Source organism: Heteronotia binoei, chromosome 4 (assembly GCF_032191835.1).
Source record: "Heteronotia binoei isolate CCM8104 ecotype False Entrance Well chromosome 4, APGP_CSIRO_Hbin_v1, whole genome shotgun sequence".
Taxonomy (NCBI): Eukaryota; Metazoa; Chordata; class Lepidosauria; order Squamata; family Gekkonidae; genus Heteronotia; species Heteronotia binoei.
The window spans coordinates 61,403,473-61,427,179 of record NC_083226.1 but is presented as its reverse complement, the minus strand read 5'-3'; the positions used below and the strand labels follow the sequence as shown (position 1 = coordinate 61,427,179).

The following is a 23,707-nucleotide window of genomic DNA, read 5'->3' as shown; positions in this document are numbered from 1 at the left end:
CTCCGGGGAGCTCCTAATGAGCGCGGCGGCGGGTCCAAGGCAAGCGGAGGTTCACCTGTGCGGCACGGCCTCATCAGCAGCAACTGGGCGGGGACAGCGGTGGCGGCGCGGCTGCCTCCTCGGCTGGCCCAGAGAACGCCTCGGCCCGCCGGCCGTGTGGAGTGCGCACAGCTGCGGCTGCAGGTTGCGTGGATCAGGAAATTAGGGCAGGCAGCTGGGATTGGAGGCGCTCAAGAGCCAACCAGAGGCCGTCCAGGCGCCCGTGAGTCACCGGCAGCAACACACACGGAGACTGGAGCTGGGCGGTTCGTATAAAAGCTTCGTGGAGCTGCCCTCCCCCTTGTGCATGTTCCTTGGGTTCTCCTCGCCGGCTCGTGCCTAGCCGCACGACGTCCTCTGTCGGCTTCCAGGAACTGCCTTCCCTCCCTCGCTCCCTGCCATCGCCAGCACTGTGTCTCCGCTTTCCCCACCTCGGCTCCACTCACCAAGCCCCGGCTCGCATTCGTGCCTGTGCGGAAAAGCGCGAGGAAGACATCGCCCCCCCCTCCCCGTGAATGCTGCTAACTTGTGCGCGGAGCAGCGGGAGGCGCTGCACGATGGAAACGGTCTCCCCGTGGGGGCTTTGGCTTCTGATCGCTTTGGCTTGCCTGCAAGGAGAGCGCGGCTGGGTGCACGGTGAGTAAAGGCGGAACGTGGCTTTATTCGCTTGGGCGTGCGGGGGGCCGCCTGTCTTGGCCGCTGCCTTGGCTGGGTTTGCGTGGAAAACCCGGGAAGGAGGGAGGGCGGCGGAAGGGGGGGGGGGAGGAGATGAGCGAGCTGCGCGCTACTGCTGTGGCTGGTCCCACGGCCTGCCATGGGGGAGGGTCGCTTCAATTAACACTGGGCTTCCCTTCGTAAGAATGCCCCCCCCCCCTCTTTAATAATAGAACATCCGTAGGCAAGGTTCAGTTTCCTCTTCTCTAGAATACTAGGAACCTGGACTCAAGGTGGTATTTTGAGGGCTCTTGTCAAATCAGGGTTGACAGGAGAAGAGAGGAGTCCTTGTCTTTTGCAGTGAGAGGAGGAAGATGGAGAGGCAGCAGGCCTCTGAGAAGGATTCCAAGAGGGTTTCTTTGTCTCCCATAGCTGTTGCCCTATGGCCTTGACCCTAAAGCCTGGTCTTGGAGCCTCTTTGATGCTTGCAGGCAATTTCTTCAAAACTAGGGAGATTATGCTCTTGCCTTTAAGATGACAGTTGATAGCTCTTGATAATGCACTAATGGCAGAACTTTGCCCCTATAGTAAACTCTAGCAGGTATGCTTAAAAACTGGATTCTCTGGCTTCTGTAATCAGCCTTATCAGCAGATAGTTATAATTTAAGTGCAAAGTGTAATAGTACCCTTCACTAAAAGTATATACAGTGGCTAACTCAAATGAAACCTAGTAATTCTCCTGAATTGATTCTAGTGTAACCTTTGGGGGTTTGGCCTTAGCTAGGCACTAAACACATGGGCATTGTTCTAAGAAATGTTTTGGTTGGCACATGGGACTAACCTGGGCACTAGCTTTGCTCTTTAAGCAATGTGTGTATTAAGGCCTTCTAAGTAACACTGTTGTGTAGGTGTTGAATGCTGAACGCATAAATCAACTGCTTCCCCCACTCCTGAACTAGGCAGTGTTTCTGCACTTCTTCCTACTGGTTACCTGAAGTGACTTGCATTGTTCTTTCCTCCATTTTAAACTGGAAGGAAATCCTTGAACAACATTATCAGGGCCAAGATGAGATGCAAGGATATGGATAGCTTATCTTCAAGGTGTTATGCTGAGGAAGTGGGAATTAAATGACTCTCAGCAAGCATATGAATCAGACATGGAGTGGGTCACTCTGCTGATTCTAGTAGGCCACACACTGAGAGCCGGTTTGGTGTAGTGGTTAAGTGCGCTGACTCTCATCTGGGAGAACCGGGTTTGATTCCCAACTCCTCCACATGCACCTGCTGGAATGGCCTTGGGTTAGCCATAGCTCTGGCAGAGGTTGTCCTTGAAAGGGCAGCTGCTGGGAGAGCCCTCTCAGCCCCACCCACCTCACAGGGTGTCTGTTGTGGGGGGAGAAGACATAGGTGATTGTAAGCCGCTCTGAGTCTCTGATTCAGGAAGAAGCTCGGGGTATAAATTTGCAATTCTTCGTCTTGAACAAATCTTAGTAGTGTCAGCAGGTGTAAAATGCTTCAAGGTTCTTGGTCTGAACCACCTCAGGTCAGTCAGCTTGTATTGGATAATAACTTCGCTTTGAAATTGAGATTTGCCTTGCATCTTAAAAACAAAGCACACACACACCACCACCTCTTATTTGATAACAGCTGTAGTTGAGACTCCCATGCAGCTTGCCCAAATGCTTTGCTTAAACTTAATGCAGTCCTGCCATTAAGATTGTAACTATTGGAAGTGAGCTTGTACTCATCAATACAGTGGGACAGAATAGCTGAAATGACCATCTTTTACAAGTTTGTTTTGTTTGCTCATAAGACTTAAAGTAGAAAGCCATTCAGGAACCAAATGCATGCCAAAACAGTAACTCTTTTCTGCTTGGTATTTCCCTGTAAAACAAGTTTTGTATACAGCCAACATCCCAGAGTGGTTTCAAAATGTAAACTCTTGTTCCAGGTTAATACAGTGGAAACGTATGCTGAGACTGACAACCTAGAAGTCTTGTCAAAATGCTGTGTTGGAGCTTGGTAACTTCCAACCAGTATCCATTACTATCCAGAGCCTGACTTGCAAAGAATGCCTGCACATACTTGTTAGCAATGGATAGTGTACATTTGGAGTTGAATATGTAAACTGCCATTCTTTGCAGCAAGAGGAATCTTGTCCAGCATATCACTGCCAAGCAATGAGATATTGGTAGACAAACTGTAAAGACTCTGATGCACATTTCAATTGAGATTGCATGGAGAGAATGCAAACAAAAACAGCTAAAGCAGGCTTGCTGCTGTTATTACATGTTTTAATGCAAGGCAGAAAGTCAGTGCTCAGCTAAGGATATGCATATGAAGTTCTACTCATGATTAGTCCTTAAATACAGGAGCTGGACAGTCTTATTAGTAATTTGAGCTGGATGTCTCTAACATTTCATGAACAAGCCACTTTCACTACCAGGAATTCTGCCTTCCTGATGTGTCAGAGCTGTACACATAATATCAGACACACTGGAGCTTCAGCACTTTACATACAATTACCGAACAAATTACATATCAACACATCTCTGTGAAACAGTGGAGGCTAAAAATTTCTTAAATTAGCACAAGTCTTTGCTTTATGTTTATAGTGATCTAAGATCTTCATGAATCACTCCAATGTTCCAATTCAAATGCTCTGTTAATTTGGAAAAGTGCTTCCTAAATAGTAACAAGTCTGAATAGTTTTGTACTCCAGTAACCTCTTACAAGTATTCTTGTTTCCAAAATAAATCCTCTAAAATGCAGCCACAGTAGCAGTGACCAAGATTCTGTACTGCTGTGCCATTTGGGAAGATGCTACTGAAGTCAAGGGGGGGGGGGGAGAGAACTAGGTGCCAACTTGAAGTGCAGTGTTGTAATCTTAGCAACCTAAAGGCAAAACTGAGAATTTCAAAGTTCTATTGGTGGAATTTGGCCTTTGTGGTCTTTTTGAATGCATGTATATTTCTGCCAAGGCAAGAAATGCTGCTTAGTTGCTCTAACTAAGCAACTAAGTTAGTTAGAGCAACTAAGTATAGAGTATGCTAATGATCTGCTGAACTCTGCCTGGAATGGTCTTGAGTACAACTAGGGTTGCCAAGTCCAATTCAAGAAATATCTGGGGACTTTGGGGGCGGAGCCAGGAGACTTTGGGGGTGGAGCCAGGAACAAGGGTGTGACAAGCATAATTGAACTCCAAGGGAGTTCTGGCCATCACATTTAAAGGGGCAGCACACCTTTTCAAATGCCTTTCTTCCATAGGAAATAACGAAGGATAGGGGCACCATCTTTTGGGGCTTATAGAATTGGACCCCCCTGGTCCAATTGTTTTGAAACTTGGGGAGTATTTTGGGGAAAGCACTAGATGCTATACTAAAAATTTGGTGCCTCTACCTCAGAAAATAGCCCCCCCCAGAGCCCCCAATACCCACGGATCAATTCCCCATTATTCCCTATGGGAATCATTCTCCATAGGGAATAATAGAGTGCCCAGTAAACATTTCCTTCCCCCCTCACACTTTCTAAAGTGGGGGGGAGGGCCTCCAAACTGGGGAATCCCCTGCCCCCTCCCTCTCACACACAAATACTTACTGGGTCTTGTTCCTGCAGAACTTTACTTGCTCTGAAAATGAAAGCAAAAGAAAGGGAGGGGCCGTTCTCTGAGGAAACTGTTACTGATCCTTTCCCATGAAGCCCTTCCTGTTTCCTGCTTCCTGCTCAGCCGTAAAGGCACACATTTTAAAAACTGCAGGTTTCTAAACCTGCAGGAGCTCTAAAACTACAGAATGACTGTGGAGGCGGGGCTTCCCCTGCCGGCCAGCTGGCTGGGGGTGGGGAGAAGCCTGTCAAAATGGGGGATCCCTTGCTGGGACCTGGGGATTGGGAACCCTAAGTACAACTGACTATTTCAATAAGGACTAAAAATAGATGAGTCTTGCCAACCTTGAGGTGACAAAAGTAAACCTCTGCATGATGCAACAGCCTAAAGGAAAAGGAATCTTGCATCATGCAACTCTGGTACTTCTTGGCCTTTAAAATACCCATATCATGTTGCAGACTTATTAGAACTGCATATGTCAAAGAAGAATCTACTATTGTGCTTCAGGCTAGCTTGGAAAAGAAGCCTATGACACAAATATTTGCAGGCAGGAACAACGGCAAAAGGAGTCATTTGAATGGTAGATAGTCCTTTCTTTGCCATGAAACATCTGAGCAAAAGGATCCACGAGAGACAAAACCTACTGACATGTCATTGGCATCCAACTACGCGGCCATTTGGTTACAACAACTGCCAGATCTTGTACTTGGTCTTAAACCTCAGCACCCAGGAAATCTGTTTCTTTCTGTGGCTGGTAACTCCACGGTGCCTTGCTAACTGTATTGCTTTATTACAGATTCAGGTGGTGAACCTGTGTTACTCTGAAGCAATTGAACAAAGTTTGAGTCCAGTAGCACCTCTAATTCCAACAAAATGTAAAACTCATGCCTTGAATAAAACTTTGCTGGTGTTAAAGGTGCCACTGGACTCAAGCTTCATACCAAAACAACTACCTATTATATATACTGGGAAGAGCCAGTTTGGTGTAGTGGTTAAGGGCACAGACTCTTATCTGGGAGAACCAGGTTTGATTCCCCACTCCTCCACTTGCAGCTGCAGGAATGGCCTTGGGTCAGCCATAGCTTTGGCAGAGGTTGTCCTTGAAAGGGCAGTTGCTGTGAGAGCCCTCTCAGCCCCACCCACCTCACAGGGTGTCTGCTGTGGGGGAAGAAGATATAGGAGAATGTAAGCCTCTCTGATTCAGAGAGAAGGGCGGGGTATAAATTTGCAGTTCTTCTATTTTCATTTTTATTCTGCCCTCCCTGCATGTGGGCTCAGGGTGGATCAAACAACAGTATACAATAGTTTAAGCACAGTAATACAACAGTTAAACAACATAAATTAAAACAGGTAGCTATTGGTTAAAATGCAATTAACTGCTGGGCTATTGGAGATCTTCTCAATCTGGGCTCCATAGAATTGAAGAGCTTTAGCAAAGGAGGCTAACTTGTTTGGATGCCTGCTTCCTCATCCAAAGACCCGGCAGCAGCCCTGTAGAATAGTAGAAGGTCCAGCAGGGCCCTGTTCTCAAGCAGGAGCATGTTCGGCCAGGCTGGGGCCAGGACAGAGAATGCCCTGGTCAAGCCTAAGTAGACATCCTTTGGGCCACAGACAGCCAACAGATGTTGTTTAGCCTACCTCAAACTTTGTTCTGTTCTTCAGACCGACACAACTACCTACCTGGATCTATTTTCATGAAAGGCACAGCATTAAGCCTCATGGGTATCTGATGAAGTGTGCATGCACACAAAAACTTGTACCCAGAATTAAACTTTGGTTTGAGGCCCCTGGCCTCAAACTTTGCTCTATTACAGTTTGTGAGTAGTAGCTTCATTAGCTCTGCTATCTATGAGTAGCTATGCTTGGGGGTTTTTTGCTTTTCCTCCACATTCTATCTTGCTCCAGATGAAGGCAATGGGACAAGCAGCTGCCATTACTTTCTTGCATGCTTCCCTGTAATAAAGTAGTATAGTGTTATGGGTGCTGTTATAGAGCTGTTGTCCAAACAAATCTCTTATAAAACATGTAGAAATATCCCTTTGAAGTTAGACGTTCTAAGATAGGCCTTCATGAGGAGATATTGACATTGACATTTCGTCAACAGTGGATCATTCAAACTTCATCTGTGCTGTTTGTGCAGAAATAGTTACTTAGACTAAGGAGTCTTAAGTCATGCTTTATTCTAAGGGCTGTATGCAGGGTATCACCTGCATACTTGCTTGCTCTTGAAGGCTCTCTCCTGAGATACTTGTGGTCCTCTGCTTTTGTAGCAGCTTGGTTTGCAACAGTACTTCTAGACAAGCTGTTTAATGAGCTCGGCATTGAACTGGGTAAAGCTCATTTATTTTAGTTGGTCTAAGCTCAGCTGTCCTGAGCACAGTTTCACGTTGCTTAACAGATCTTAGTATTGTGCATCTGTCAATTATAGATTAATGTGTAGCATTCAGGGGCTGCTGGCTTTTCATGCTCAAATGGGACTTCAGCAAGAACATGTCTCAAAATCCTGTGTTAAACAGCTGTCCAGGTAACTTTAAAGCAGAAGTCTTTGCTCAAGAGACAAAATCAACCTGGATTTAATATTGATTCAGATTATTTATATCATTTGTGCATAATTTCCTCAACTGTTTTAACAAGTAGATTATAAATTCAGAGCAGACTATTTTATTTTCCCTTTAGGAAGTAGCTTCCAATGATCTTTCACAGGCATAATTTGGTAAGATAAAGCTTCCCTATATGTTTCTGTGCCCTGATATCTCAGTTGCTGTTTAAGCATCAGTTTACATACTTCCTATGCTAGCTGGTTTCTTGAACATCTCATTCTCCAGGCCCACTTCTGGGAAACTTTTCCTGAATTACTGTGTAGCTTTGCTTTTGTATTTCTTTTTGTTAGTACCATATTTATGCAATGCTTACCAAGTCTTTTCAGCAAAAATGTATGAATACTAATCTGAGATTATAGAGCTGTTGAACAGACAATGAAACTCTTAAAAATATTAAGCTAAATATACAGAACAGCTTTTTGTTCTGTCTAGTCTTGTCATTTGGTAGGACTCTTTTCAAGTAGATGCACAGCTTTTTGTGTTGCAATAGTTTCTACAAGCCTTTTGTCTTACAATTTTAACTGCTAGGCAATTGGGCTTGGTATGTAGGTGTATGTGTGCACCTGGTCGAAAAGTGGTTCTGCATTTCATAGCATTGCTAGAAAAGCAAGCATGCCCAGTTATAACTGGACACACTAGTGAAATGAAAACTAGGAGCAGTATGTTGAGGAGGAAGGTACATTGGGTCATTAGCCATAACCAGAATAGGTTCTCCACACGCAGCACGCAAAATGTTTGTGCTGTTCCTATGCTAAGTCTTCACTGCCAACCTGTCGTTTAGGTGAAAAGACATTTTGTTGATCCAGTTGATGAATGCTGCCTTAAAGCATTACTGAATAAGGTGGCTTACTTCTTAATTCAAGGTGCAAGAGCAAAATGCGAAGAATCTCAGTTCCAGTGCAATAATGGTCGCTGTATAACTCTAATATGGAGATGTGATGGAGATGAAGACTGTTCTGATGGCAGCGATGAGCTATCCTGTGGTAAGAACTTTGATATTTGGATAACAGCAATTGGGCCTGGAAATTTTTCCATTAAGGCAGAAGTTTTCCATGGAAACCTTCTACTGCTGTTTAAAATGTTTTGGGTTGAAATAGAGGGCCCAAAAGGAAATTTAACTATGGGAGTTTGTTATCGCCCACCAAATCAAAAGATAGAGGAAGATTATAATATGATGGAAGGATTAAAGATAGTAGCTAAACATAAAAACTGTCGTAATAGGTGATTTTAACTACCCACAGATTGATTGGGTCAATATGTGTTCTGGTTGAGAGAAAGAGATTGAGTTTCTTGATGCTCTCAATGACTGTGCTATGGAGCAGATGGTCTCAGAACCTACCAGGGGTGGGGCGATCCTGGAATTGGTCCTAAGTAATGCCCAAGACTTGGTGAGAGATGTAAAAGTGATCGCACCGCTTGGGAGCAGTGACCATAACGTTATTGATTTCACCATTTGTATAAATAGGGAGTTGCTCAGATAAAATATATACCACAAGTTAGGAAAGGCACAAACAGGTATAAGAAAAGGCCTGCATGGTTAACAAAGTAATGGAAGCTGTAAAAGGTAAGAAGGACTCCTTTAAGCGGTGGAAAACCAGTCCAAGTGAGATTAATAAAAGGGAACACAGGCTGTGCCAAATCAAATGCAAGACTGTGATCAGGCAGGCAAAAAGACTATGAGGAGCATATTGCAAAAAACAAAGACCAACAATAAAAATTCAAGTATATTAGAAGCAGGAAACCAGCCAGGGAGGCAGTGGGGCCGTTGGATGACCAAGGCGTCAAAGGATTACTGAAGGAGGATAGGGGAATGGCTGAGAAGCTGAATGCATTTTTTGCCTCTGTCTTCACTGTGGAAGATGAGAAGTGTTTGCCTGCTCCAGAACCACTAATTTTGGAAGGGGTGTTGAAAGACCTGAGTCAGATTGAGGTGACAAAAGAGGAGGTCCTACAACTGATAGACGAATTAAAAACTAATAAGTCACCAGGTCCGGATGGCATACATCCAAGAGTTCTGAAAGAACTCAAAGTTGAACTTGTGGGTCTTCTGACAAAAATCTGTAATCTTTCATTGAAATCTGCCTCCATTCCTGAGGACTGGAAGGTAGCAAATGTCACCCCCATCTTTAAAAAGGGTTCCAGAGGAGATCCGGGAAATTACAGGCCAGTCAGTCTGACTTCAATATCAAGAAAGTTGGTAGATACCATTATCAAGGACAGAATGAGTAGGCACATTGATGAACACGGGTTATTGAGGAAGACTCAGCATGGGTTCTGTAAGGGAAGATCTTGCCTCACTAACCTGTTACATTTCTTTGAGGGGGTGAACAAACATGTGGACAAAGGAGACGCAATAGATGTTTACCATGACTTCCAGAAAGCTTTTGATAAAGTTCCTCATCAAAGGCTCCTTAGAAAGCTCAAGAGTCATGGAGTAAAAGAACAGGTCCTCTTGTGGATCAAAAACTGGCTGATTAATAGGAAGCAGAGAGTGAGTATAAATGGGCAGTCTTCACAGTGGAGGACAGTAAGCAGTGGGGTGCCGCAGGGCTCAGTACTGGGTCCCCTGCTCTTTAACTTGTTCATAAATGATTTGGAGTTGGGAGTGAGCAGTGAAGTGGCCAAGTTTGCAGATGTCACTAAATTGTTCAGGGTGGTGAGAACCAGAGAGGATTGTGAGGCACTCCAAAGGGATCTGTTGAGGCTGGGTGAGTGGGCATCAACGTGGCAGATGATGTTCAGTGTGGCCAAGTGCAAAGTAATGCACATTGGGGCCAAGAATCCCAGCTACAAATACAAGTTGATGGGGTGTGAACTAGCAGAGACTGACTAAGAGAGATATTTTGGGGTCGTGGTAGATAACTCACTGAAAATGTCAAAACAGTGTGCGTTTGCAATAAAAAAGGCCAACGCCATGCTGGGAATTATTAGGAAGGGAATTGATAACAAATCAGCCAGTATCATAATGCCCCTGTATAAATCGATGGTGCGGTCTCATTTGGAGTACTGTGTGCAGTTCTGGTCACCGCACCTCAAAAAGGATATTATAGCATTGGAGAAAGTCCAGAAAAGGGCAACTAGAATGATTAAAGTGTTGCAACACTTTCCCTATGAAGAAAGGTTGAAACGCTTGGGGCTCTTTAGCTTGGAGAAACGTCGCCTGCAGGGTGACATGATAGAGGTTTACAAGATAATTCATGGGATGGAGAAAGTAGAGTAAGAAGTACTTTTCTCTTTTTCTCACAATACAAGAATTCGTGGGCATTCGATGAAATTGCTGAGCCAGTCAGGTTAATACGGATAAAAGGAAGTACTTCTTCACCGAAAGGGTGATTAACATGTGGAATTCACTGCCACAGGAGTTGGTGGCGGCTACAAGCATAGCCAGCTTCAAGAGGCGATTGGATAAAAATATGGAGCAAGGTCCATCAGTGGCTATTAACCACAGTGTGTGGATGGATAGATGATATAATTTTTTTGGCCACTGTGTGACAGAGTGTTGGACTGGATGGGCCATTGGCCTGATCCAACATGGCTTCTCTTATGTTCTTAAAAAAACTTATAAATGCAGTTCAATACTATTAGTCATACGTAATGAATGCCAGCCATACTAAGAACTTTCCAAAGTGATTAACTTATTTTCTGATGATCACCAGTAAGCCTAGTTCTGTTTTATGTCTTAAGAACACTTTATTGAATTTTTCCTAATTAAACTTTTTGCTAGTATAAAATTAACGTGATGTAGGGTTGGAGTGGGGAGGAGAGAACTTCCTCGTCCAAAATCTTCCAGTCATACTTAAAGTATTTATCTCTGGCATGCTGAATATATTTTGCTGATGACAGCCATGCAGAGCAAAATGACAGGCTTAGTGTCCATGTTCACAAAAGCATGACTAAGGGCTGGTTTTGCCAGGGCATGTTTATGAAGTTCTTTTTAAGGCCAGGTAATAACTGTGCTATTTAAGATCAGCTTGACCTGGGAGGTTTTGTGGCATGACATGTCAAAGAATAAGTGGTGACTTGAGAAATCAGATGGCTGCCATTATGGATAAGCATCTCACTGTCAGTCAGGTGTATTTAGGAGCCTTTGCTGTGGCAGACTTTTGACATCTTGCTTACAAAGTCAGATGTTCCTGTTGCATTGGAGCAGGCCTGGCATTGAGTTCTGTAAGTCAGCTGTAGCATTTCTCCCAGTTTTTAGTAGCCCTGCACGAGGGGGGAGGTGCTGCTAGATGGCAGGTTCAGAGTATCTCTTGACAAAACTTATATAGATGCCCTTGGGCCAATACTCCTTTGAATGGAAAACATAACCAAAAATAATGAGTATTCAGTCAAACGTTTAGCATGACCTACAGATAGGGCAGTTCTAAAAAGCTGAATTTTCTAACAGAGGTAATAACTAGGTGATTTGTGTTCAGCTAAATCTAAGCCAAAAAAAATCTGAAGAATACCTTACCAGTATTTTCTGGATAGTCTTTCAGCTGAATAGAGATTTGGCCATTTTTGGCTTTCCGAAATGGCTGGTACTCAAAAATCCTGAAAATATTCAGGAATTTCCAGGGCCACTAGATAGCCAAAGTTTAAGGGCTTGGAGAAGGTGTTTAAAGTTGTTGCAGACCCTTTAAATGCCTTCTGAGTCATGCAGCTCATGCGGCTTGGAGAAGGCATTTAAAGAAATTTTAAACACTTTTTTCCTCCATTAGTTTCAAGGGAGGATAGGGCACCTTCTTTGGGGCCCATAGAATTGGACCTCTTGATCCAATCTCTTGAAATTGGGAGCGGAAAGTAAGGGGTACCAACATCAATGCTGCAAATTTGGTGCTTTTGCCTCAGACAGCCCCAGATAACCCCCAGATTGATTCTCCATTATACCTAATGGGGACCATTGACTATAATGGTCCCCAAAGGGTATAATGGACCTGAAAAAAATTGGGAATTCTAAATATTTACCAAATACCATACTGGTATTGGGATTTAGGAATACTGAAAAATACCACGGAAATACTGTGTTGTTGTTGTTCAGTATACCTCTAGCAATATATTGGGGTTGCATCCTACTGTCAGCTGCCATAAATCCAGCTGCTACTTTGCTGTGTCTGTTGACCATCCCTTTATGGTGTAATTGCAGACACTGAAAAAGTCAGGCATTTTAGCAATTCAGAACAAAGGATAGAGTGATATGCCTGCTTTGAAGTACTTACTGGAGCTGAGCGGAATACTTATGGCTGTCTTGATAACTAGGGAAAAAATTGACTGTTGGGGTAGCTGTTAAGCAGAGCATTCAGAGACATACAGTGAGCTCTTGTTTAGCCGAGTTGAGATGTAGCTTTCTTTTCAGTGAAGAAGACATGTTCTGCATCAGATTTTGTATGCAACAGTGGACAGTGTATACCAAACAGATGGCAGTGTGATGGTGATCCTGACTGTGAAGATGGGTCTGATGAAAGCCCTGAGCTGTGTCGTGAGTAGCCAAACCCTAATACTGATAGTCACCTATATATTACCAGTCTTGAAACCAAAGTGAAGTTTATATATATTTGGCATGCTATTTTCTTCTGTAGCGTACAACTTATAGGAAGATAAAATGCAGCATGCCTAATTACAAGTAGACTAGTATTAGTTACGGCAATAGAGGCTTAACATCTAATTTAAAAAAATTGAACATCTGTATCTTAATCTGCTTCCTGCAACCCCTGTGCAAGTCTTAAATCTGCCTCCTACACACCTAAACTGTTCTCTGACTTCAAGGAGAAAACAATTTTTATCCTTATGCTTAACACAGTAAATTTCTCACACATGAAAATCAGTTTTCAAGCAATTACTTTTAAATTGTATAAGCCACACATTCTAGCTCAAAATGGTATTTCCAGAATGCATTACTTACCCTAATAAGGCTCTTAAATTGGGTTAAATATAGCAATACCATAAATGCACAGAATAAAAATACATGGTAGCCTATTTTCTTTTTCCTTTGCGCCCAGTAATCCAAATGTTTTCCTGAACAAACCTGATTTTCTAAGGATCTGATAGGTGGGCCAAGAATAAGCCAAGATCATAAAGCCAGCCTCTGAAATTAATTTTAATCTTCTCTCAACAGACATGAGAACGTGTCGGCTGAATGAAATCAGCTGTGGTGCTCGATCAACTCAGTGTGTCCCAGTGTCCTGGAGATGTGATGGTGAAAATGATTGTGATAATGGTGAAGATGAAGAGAATTGTGGTAAGCTGGAGGATAGCCATGTTTCTGAAACAAATGAAGGAGAGCATAATTATGGGCAGGAGCAGCACTGCCCCATGGAAGCAGCAAAGCAACTGCTTGTGGTGTGTAACAATCCCTAGGGGTAATCTAACAGATAGCCGAGAGAGATAACACCATTAAACAAAGAGGGAAGAGAAAGGAAGCAGTGCTCAGGAATTTACTTTCTGCTCTCCTCAGTTCTGTACCTGACCTTTCTCCAGCATCTGAAACAGCCAGTGTAGCTAGTGCTGCTACTCAGGTGAAGTTGAGCCTCTTTTCATACCTGTTGGGGTCAGCTGTGGGAGGCAGAGGAACATATGGCTATTGAGAAGCAGACTGTTGGATGTCATTATGCCCCTGAGAATTTTGGGTCTACAGCATCCTTGATATAAAATTAACTTGGTCACTATAGTCTACCTGTATGTAATAATGTGCCCAGCTGAATAGCAATTCTACTTGGTCAGTCTTTATTAAAATATTTTTACCCTGACTTTCCTTGTGGACAATCTTATTTGTGTGCCTCCCTTTTAGCCAACGTAACTTGTGGTACAGAAGAGTTCACATGTGCCAATGGGCAGTGTATTTCGAAGAACTTTGCTTGCAATGGTCAAGATGATTGCAGTGATGGTAGTGATGAAGTAGACTGCGCACCACCTACTTGCGCACCTGATATGTTCCAGTGCAAAAGCTCTACCTGTATCCCAGGTAACTGGGTATGTGACGGTGATGTAGACTGCCCTGACCTGTCGGATGAATCTCTAGAGCAGTGTGGCCGCCCACCTCTTCACACTGTGACATGCAGCCCTGATGAAATGCGATGTGGAACAGAGGAATGTATTCAAGGCAAGTGGCGTTGTGATGGGGATGCTGACTGCAAAGATGGAAGTGATGAGATCAATTGCCGTAAGTAACAGACCTCTGTTCCTTATGAAGGGAAGACTCTTGTTTCTTGGTTCTATAGAGGACCTGAATTTGCTGCTAATATCAGCACACTGTCTCTTCTAGCTTCTCTGACATGTAGACCTGACCAGTTCAGATGTGATGATGGCAGCTGTATCCATGGGTCCAGGCAGTGTAATGGAGTACGGGACTGTGTAGATGGATCTGATGAAATAAACTGTAAAACAGGTTAGTAAGAGTGGAACTGGCTAGTATCAAAACAATGCTTGTGGCCTAAAACTGTAGGAAATGGCCTAAGAAACAGCCTCCACTAGTTGATCTTTTAGTAGCTCTAAAGTTGAACTCTGGCTTATGAAGAATGGTTTCCTGTGGTAGGGGTATTTGCAGTGGGCTTCCACTGTAGCCCAAGTCTCTGCAAGGTCTATCTTGGTCTTAATTATAATCTCCGCACTATTTGAGGAACAAATAATTATGGAGCAGTCCATAGTACTAATGATAAAACAGTTTAGTTGCAAAGCATGATGCTTTGAGCATAGGAACAGGCTCTTCCTGACTGCATGATAACTTTCCCCCCTCCTCTAGCTGTCCAGTGCGGTGGACCTAGCAAATTCAAGTGCAGGAATGGGGAGTGTATAGAATCCAGCCGGGTATGTGACCAGCAACTAGACTGCCGAGACTGGAGCGATGAACCTCTGAATGAATGCAGTAAGTTACAGCCCTAAACAAATACAATCATAGCAGATGGGTCAAGTGTCTTGTTTCCTCAGCTGAGAAGTGAAAAATGTCTTGGTCTAATGGGAATATTTTTTCTAAAGTGAACTTCAGAGTCCAACATATAGTTGAACTACATACAACAATAAACAGTTACTAGACACTTTATCTGGAGCCAAACAAGCTAAGTGGTCTGTTATTAGTAGCTTCCAGACTAAACACTCAAGCAACACCCAGCTCTTAACTAGTCATGATCCACAAACGTATTCTTTGATGGCCCCTCCTTGCTGCAGGTTCATTGCACATACAGCCATATTTTTTAGCAAGGGTGCAAGTATTGTGTATAGATCAATTGTGCTTGGAAGGGGCAAGTAGCATGCCTAACCTCAGTTTCTCTTCCAGATGTAAATGAATGTCTGGTGAACAATGGTGGCTGCTCACATATCTGCAGAGACCTGCCTATAGGCTATGAATGTGACTGCCCTGCTGGCTTTGAGCTGATAGACAGAAAAACCTGTGGAGGTAAACATGCTATGTTAGTGGAGCGGTGGTGGTGCTATACAAGGTCATGAAGCTAAACTGTGTCCCTCTTCTAGATATTGATGAATGCCAGAATCCTGGTATCTGCAGTCAGATCTGTATAAACCTGAAAGGAGGTTATAAATGTGAATGCAGCCGTGGATATCAGATGGATTTGGCTACTGGAGTGTGTAAAGCTGTTGGTAAGTAACTCAAAGTATGCAACAAAGCAACTGCTAGTCTTTAGACACCTGAATTCTATTTCTTTAGCTGGTGATGTTGGGGATTGAACCTGGGACCTTTTGCTTGGCTAACAATTGCTCTGCCACTGAGCTCCAGCCCTTCCCTTGGTGTGTTCATAATAAACCTGTTCCTGCAGCATTTGTCTCTAAAGCCTTAACATCTAGCACTTCATTAGGTAGCTTTTAAACTTGTTCTATTTTTGCAGGAAGAGAACCATGTCTGCTATTTACTAATCACCATGACATCAGAAAATTTGGCCTGGAGAGGAATGAATATATTCAGATTGTGGAAAATTTAAGACATGCTAAGAGCTTGGATGCAGATATGGCAGAGCATAAACTCTTCTGGGCTGATTTTGTGCTGAAGGGTGTCTTCAGGTAAGTGGTCTATATAGCTTTCCTGCAAGAAGGAGCATGGAGGGTCATGGAAGTTCAAGTAAATTCAGTATTTTGATATCTAGTAAAAGGTCCATATATCTCAAAGATGGTTGATCTTAATCTACTATCACTAAGGGCATATTTTAGAGACATTAATATGGTAAACTCTCCTTTGTCCTGATACACCACTGATCTCAATAGTCATCTGGGAACATCCCCAAAATTAGTTTCTGCACTTCAGTTTCCAGGTGATAGTAAAGAGGTTTGTGTTAAATATATCTTGACCATTCAGTGCAAAATGATATGCTTGGTGTAAGACACCATTCTTGTCCAAGATCAAGAACATTCCTTGGTTTGTATCTAGAAACAAAAAAATCCAGTGGCCTAGATTCAGGCAGTAGTCCTGTTGCTTCAAGACAGGAGCTTGTTTTAAGCAGCTATGTCCAACCTGATAGCAAAGTTAGTGATGGGAAAACTGCCAAGCTATTGTTAAATGGCAATTTAAGTAGAATCTATGGAAGCCTGAGTCCCAGAATTGTAGCATCCTGGGATATCGTATGCCTAGGCACAATTCCAAATGCAGGAGAACAAAGCCACCAAGAATAAATAATCAAGCATGCTTAAAATCTAGCAGGATATACCCAGACTTACAGATTTCTTCTCCTTCCCAGTACCACTGTTGATTCTCATGACAGAGTAGGCAAGATTTTCAGGACTACAGACAATGTGCAGAATCCTGGAGCCGTTGCCATTGACTGGATTTATAAGAACATCTACTGGATTGATTCCAACTCAATATTTGTGGCTAACCTTCTTGGTACGAAAAGGAAGATCCTATTTAATACAGACTTGAGAGAGCTGGCCTCAGTTGCTGTGGACCCTCTTTCTGGGTGAGCATCACAAAGATTAATTGTGCATTCTGGAAGTTGAGTTTTGGGTCCCTCTGAAGCCTGAAGTAGTTTCAAGGCATTTATATACATGTATTGGTGATACCGAATCAATACCAGGCCATATAATTTTGGGAGACTAAGTACAGATGCCAAAAGTTAGAAACAAGATTTGTGATGGCAAAACTACTTCTGGCATAGTGCAGCTGTTAAATGACATGGGCTGAGGGTGAAGAAGGAAAAACAGCAGTTGCTAACAAGCAGCATGCAGAGGTGGGGGAAGAGAAACTTCACATTTCATTTATAAAACATAGTTCACTGATAGGAAAAAACAAATGTTTGTGCCATAAATGCAACATTAGAGATAACTTCCTCTTTGTGGATAAAATGATTATCAGTGTAGTTGGTAAAACAAGAACTGGTATTCTTCTTTAAGCTTTGTAGTGATGCAGTGTTTTTCTTACAGCTTCATGTATTGGTCTGATTGGGGTGAACCAGCCAGAATTGAAAAAGCAGGGATGAATGGTCTTGCCAGGCAGCAGATTGTAACAACAGCAATTGAGTGGCCACTTGGGATAGCACTAGGTAGGTTTAACTTAGAATTGTTTTTTTTAAAAAAATTCCTTGTTGGAATGTGAAACTAGACTTTAAAGCTAAATGTCTTCTCCACCCCAAATCTTTCTTAGTAGCCTTTGGGTATGACTTGTCTGTTTGTAGTGGTCTTGAGTTCTGGCATTGTTCTGAAATAAGAATCCTAGTAAAGACTAGGGTTTGGGATGGGAAGGGTTTGCCATCTTCTGGGCTTGGAGCAGGGGGTCACTGGATGTGGGGGGAGAGGTACTTGTGAATTTCTTGCATTGTGCAGGGGGTTGGAGTAGATGACCCTGGAGGTCCCTTCCAGTTCTGTGATTCTGTGACTGCCTTTGTGTTGGTCTTATTTGTACCCATTACTTAGAGAAGGCATCATCACAAAGCTTAACAAGAAGTCCAGAGTTAAATGCATGAAAGCAAATAGGCAAGGTCTTGTTAAACCATCTGTAACCTAAGTGCTGATTGTTTTATGCTTCTCTTTAGATCTTGTTAAGAATCGTCTCTACTGGGTTGATGCTAAACTGCATACACTGTCCAGTGTGGATATGAATGGCCAAGATCGTAGGGTTGTGTTGCAGTCTCATGAATTTCTTGCTCATCCTCTTTCTCTGACAATATTTGAGGTAAGAACAAAAACTACTCATGACATGAGTTCAGCAATGGTAGAATTTAATCTGAGATGCAGAAATTGTGTGATGAGATTTATTCATGTAATGGAGGAGGGCATCAAAGTGAGAGTTCTCCATGTGTCTCTGAGGTTACCTTAATTCTGAGCAGAGTGATGAGGAATTCAGAAAACAGTTCAACAGTCCAAAATATCTTTTTGGTTCTTAGGATCGTGTCTTCTGGCTCGATGGGGAAAATGATGCACTATATGGCGCAAATAAGTTCACAGGCACTGAAGTGGCAACATTAGTAAACAACTTGAATGATGCTCAGGATCTCATTGTATATCATGAACTTGTGCAGCCTACAGGTAACGGCAGTGGATTGAATGGTGCAGCATTCTTGGCAGGACTGCCTTCTGGTTATGGTTGCAGAGTGGGCAGTAAGGCTAACAGCTGGACCATCTGTCATACCCCACTTAATACTCAATCTTGAGGTTTACAAATGCATGTAGGTGCCACAAGGGGGCATATAGCATCCTACAGTAAAAAAGATAGGTTAGCACCTTTTGCCATAACTGCCCTGGGGGATGCATTCCTCCTGTTTGAATACTGAGATCACCTTTCCTATTGTGAGAAGCTGAGTATACACTGTGGGCATAGGCTAGGGCTGCAATACAGAGAGAGATGGTGCTGCCATCTCAGTAAGAACCTTTGTACCAGATTGCAGTTCTAGTTCTTGCTGCTATCTGACCTGTTACATTGCTACCCACAGGAAGGAACTGGTGTGAAGAGAGTATAACAAATGGAGGCTGTGAATATCTGTGTCTACCTGCTCCCCAGATAAATGAACACTCTCCAAAGTATACATGCACATGCCCAGTTGGATCTGCACTGCAAGATAATGGCTTAAGATGTAGAGGTACTGTTGTGGCTTCTTTCTTCCCTGCCCAAAAATCTAACACAGCTGAGATTTTTTTTGTCTTCTCCATAAGATGTCTTGCAAAACACCTGTGTCTGGGGCCTGGTCACTTAATAGCATTGACTTCATGCCTGGCTTCTGCATACTCATGGGCATTGCATGCTGTAATAGCCATTTGCTCTTATATCAGCCTGATATTGGAGCTGAACATGCATATAACATACATCTGAGATTATGGCACACCACCTGCTCCACCAATTCATGAGATTAATTTCCTCTGCAGTTCAGGTAGGTATTTCAGGTGGGCAGCTGTGTTAGTCTGTAATAGAACAACAGCCAACTCCCTCCTCCTCCCAAAAGCATTTGTGAGTCACTGTCACAAGCTCACTTTCAGATAATTCATACCTTATACCCTGGAGTTTTGTTTTTGAGGTGCTGCTGGACTCTAAACTTCAGGTAGAGTAACCTACAAAAAAGACTGGTGATGGACATAAGGAGACTTGCACAGACAAAAGCTATATGAAATATTGGCTATTTGATTTGTTCTGTGGCTGTTTAGGTAACAAAGCAGCCTGCTTGGAATGGTCAATCTGCTACAAGATGACCTAGTTGTAGTGCCATTACAGTGCAATAGCCTGGTCAAGCAGTCTAGCAGTAGGTATGGGGGTAGGCTGGTCTCAATATAAATGCTGCAAATCAAATGTTGCATTCCTTGCTGGAATGCTATATAGTGAGCATCTTGGATAGTTTTGAATTTTGCCACACAGCAGCTGCCAACTTGTGGCAGTTTGATCTAAAGTGCATAAAATGCTGCCATTCAGTGACAGTTAACAATCTTAGTTGAAGCTGTAGTTTGGCCAAGAAAATACTGTGTTGGAAACTTCTAATCAAAAGACCTGAGCAGCTTACATTCTCAACAGTGAAAATTCCCATTCCATAGTACAAATCAAACACCTTGCAATCAAAACATTAACATGCATGGTCACATTCATCTGCTTTGGTTGCTCCACATTCACAAAACTATGCAGAAACCTGGGATTTAACTGGGCTTCTTGCTCTACAATTAGTTTCAGGTGCAGGAACTACTGTGACTTACACTGAGGCAAAAGACAGCAGTACAACAGAAAAACCACTTGGACCCCTTTCTGGAGGTATTGGTCCTAACATAGAGCAGTGCAATGTGTTAGCAGTAGTAAAGCACAATAAGTTAAAACAGGCAAACATCTGAAGTGGGGGAGGGTAGAAAGTGGGCTGGTGAAGGGGTCTAGGCGTAGTAAATATACTGGCTGCTGGGATTCTTAAATCTGTAATAGCTTGAGTTCTTGAATAAGAAAGCATAGTTGGGAGTACTTGCAAACTTAATATTGCCAGTTAAGATATTCATTCATTAATCCTAAAAGCAAGCCATGGGTAAAATGTAGGGAATCAAAACTTGGCTTATTTGTGCTGAGATAAAAGTACTCCCTTTCTGTTCAGTCTGTGGGATGTCAGGCAACAATCTTGCATGTCATAATAGCAAGGAGGTTGCCTGTTCAGAATAACTAAAGAATTGGCATACCACAACACATTGTAAGCCCTGTTTTCTACAAGACTAATGTTCTTTCAATTTAAGAAACGAGGTATCTTCATGGATGAGTGGGGTTTGCTTCCTTGATATATAAGCTGTTTCCTAAGTAAAACTATAGGCGTCTGTACTTAGTCTTCAGCACTTGTTCAGGTTGTATTTGGCCATAAATAAAATGGATTTTAAGCCATGGCTTTTGTCTCCTAGGGGTAAATCTGACCAGTCCAGTGTCAGAAGAGCTAGCTTCTGCTAGAAGTTCCTCAGCTGCATGGGCTATTCTTCCTGTATGTAAGTATAAAGGACAGTGTTGATTGAAGCAGAACGTTAGAGTAAGAATACAATACCACTTCCCATCTAATACAGTTCTTTGGGGATGAGAGTAGCTACTGATACAAGTAGCTATCTGAGCCTAAATTAAGGTGTTCTGGCTAAATAACATCACAATTTCTCTTCAAGTATTGTTAGCAATGGCTGCAGTGGGTGGCTACTTCATGTGGCGTAACTGGCAACACAAGAACATGAAGAGTATGAACTTTGACAACCCAGTGTACTTGAAAACAACTGAAGAAGACCTTTCTATAGACATTGGAAGACACAGCGGTTCAGTGGGACACACATATCCAGCAGTAAGTTAACTCCAGCAGTAAGCAAACTTCAGCTATTTAATTCCTCTATTGAGAATTGTGCCCAAGTCAATGTGGCTCAGGAAAACAATGGAATCATAGATAATTCCCTATTGGAATTGGCCAAATCTGGCATTCCCATTGGCTGCTGTGTGCACTCCATCAGTGATTGGCCCTTCAGCTGCCACTCAGGAGAACTTGTGTGTTATTGGCTGGACCCACTCCCCTTTCCCACCTGCTGTTGCCTACCCACTCTCTCTGGCATTTGGAAGAGAAAGTAGGTGGCAGCAGCAAGTAACTGAAGAGACTGGGAATGAAGGTAATGCAGCTATGCGGCAAGGCCTAGCCCCACAGGGAGCATGTCTCAGCCATGGCCCCACAGGGAGCACGTCTCAGCCACTTCCCTGTCACTGCCTCCTTCCCTCCTCCTCTCAGCTTTGCCCCAGGACAGATGAGGATTGGCTCACTGGGGAAGCTGCTAGCCAGAGGCACTTGCTAGGCAATCAAGGTTGCTTCTATCAGTTAAGGGAGAGGCCTCAACTGAATATAATGCCATAGAGTCCACCCTCCAAAACAGCCACTTCCTCCTGGGGAACTGTTGTTGCCAATCTCCAGGTGAAGGCTGGAGATCCCTCAATTATAGCTGCTCTCCAGATGGCAGAGATCAATTCTCCTAGAGAAAGCAGATGCTTTTCAGGGTGTACTCTGTGTGATTGTACCCTTCTGAAATTGCTTCCCTCCTGCTTTAGTCCACATTGTGGAGAAAAAGACTATGCTTTCTGCAGGTAGAGGCTGCAGGGATGGAAAGTAGAAGTCAGATCAGTTCCTGTACAGAAAATGGCCACCTTTAGGTGCATATTCTATGGTATACCGTAACAAGCCAGGCAAAAAATCCAGGATCATGCAATAAGCTGATGCTAAATGCCACAAGGCTGAATATGACAAAGGCAGCAACAATGCACTATAAACCAAAGGAATGCTGAGCTTTAGCATCTGTGTGACCATCATCATGCCCCCCCTGCATCCCCCATAATTGTTCCTTATCTCCATTCTCTGCTTTCTTGAGGCCACGGTATTTTTCCTCACACAGGCCTTATTTCTAGTGTGATGTAATTTATTATTTATTACATTCAATTTATATCCCGCCCTCTTCGCAAGCGGACTCAGGACGGCTCACAACATTATACAATACAATCGATCCAATAAAACATATAAAACCATAATTTACTTATTTCAATTTTAAAACCATTCTGTAATACTTGAAAAATCGGGTCCACAGTTTCAAATGGTACCATTCAACAATTCTTCTAATGAAGTATATTCTCACATGAAACTGCCTTGAACCAAATCAGACCCCTGGTTCATCAAAGTCGATATTATCAGGCTTTAATCTCAAACTGCTTTTAGCTGACATGTCAGGTCAAATACAACTTAAGTTGCAGAAGCTTATAATGGAAACTGCCTAGTTGAGAAGTATTCTCAGTTCAAAGCTTAATAATGGCTTCAATGTATGTAATGAGACTATCAAGCTGCTGTAAAATATACTTGATCTTCTAGCTGGAGCTAGAGATGATAAAAGTTGTGTATAATGCTGGCTGGCAAAACTGGTGATATAAGGGCTGTCTTTCATTGACAAAAGTTTTTGATCATTGTGTAGAACTTCACTATATAAAATGATTAGTGACACGATAATTCAACACCTTTTCCCCCTAGATATCAGTTGTAAGCACAGATGATGACTTGTCCTGAGTCCTCCAAGGATCGCCTTCTGAACTGTATTTTTTTCTGGATGGTAATCAAGGCCAGTGGCTAAACAAGTCCCTTCCCATCCTGGAAGAATGAAGATATGTGGAGCAAGTTCACAAACCATTTTCATATGCTAATAGAAAGTTGCAAACCATTTTGTCCTACAATTCAATTTTTGATAGTTACTGGTGACTGCAGCCCTTTTACTAAAGTCAGTATTGATGCCACTGGCTATGTACAAAGCACTTTCCAAAAAGCCATATTGAATTAACATGTCCTATAGGGTACTACCTGTAAATAATTGTACAGGCCCACTTGTAAATGTTCCTGAGAACAGACTATTAAGCACTTTGGAAAAAACACATGTAAATTATTGTAGAATATCTCAATGTTTGGGCAATGGCAATAGGAGAAAACGGGTTACTCACATTAATTGCCAAAAATTTGTAAACTAACTTTTGTACAAAATGTGAATTTGTCCTCCCTCAACCACCTACAGAGGTGTGCAGAGGACAATTGCTCTGTATCAGAAATTTCACTGTAAATTTCAACACTGAAATGGGATTAAAGAGAAGCAAATCTCTATGTGTCTTGGCTACTCTTTACAGTCATATTAACACTCAGTTGAATTAAACAGCTCTGGGACCTGCACCTCCCAACACAAATACTGAAGAGGGTATAAAGAAATGAAGGCGAAAACCTGAATCTGCATAAGACTAACTGTACTAGATTTCATGGAACAAAGTTTGAGTCCAATAGCACCTTTAAGACCAGCCAGGTTTTATTCTGGATATAAGCTTCTGTATGCACATACACTTCAAATACATTGAAATAGAAGTAACCAACCATTACATATAGTGGAAAGTGAGGAGGGTATTCACCTA

General features: G+C 42.8%; 1 protein-coding gene across 2 annotated transcripts; it reads left to right on the top strand.

Moving 5' to 3' along the window:
* The first annotated feature begins 255 nt into the window (after nucleotides 1–255).
* VLDLR (very low density lipoprotein receptor) lies at nucleotides 256–23,407 on the top strand. Of its 2 annotated transcripts, XM_060237404.1 has the most exons (19): nucleotides 284–675; nucleotides 7,761–7,880; nucleotides 12,236–12,358; nucleotides 12,995–13,117; nucleotides 13,667–14,038; nucleotides 14,141–14,263; nucleotides 14,618–14,740; nucleotides 15,149–15,268; nucleotides 15,343–15,468; nucleotides 15,714–15,885; nucleotides 16,557–16,775; nucleotides 17,239–17,357; nucleotides 17,847–17,986; nucleotides 18,198–18,339; nucleotides 18,744–18,890; nucleotides 19,958–20,041; nucleotides 20,662–20,742; nucleotides 20,911–21,080; nucleotides 22,791–23,407. In XM_060237404.1, exons 1-19 carry the CDS (start codon nucleotides 555–557, stop codon nucleotides 22,824–22,826), a joined length of 2,661 nt encoding a protein of 886 aa, XP_060093387.1. In that variant the 5' UTR covers nucleotides 284–554; the 3' UTR covers nucleotides 22,827–23,407. The 2 variants fall into 2 exon arrangements, with proteins under 2 accessions (XP_060093388.1, XP_060093387.1); XM_060237405.1 differs by lacking the exon at nucleotides 19,958–20,041 and having other exon boundaries at nucleotides 256–675.
* Nucleotides 23,408–23,707: the final 300 nt, after the last annotated feature.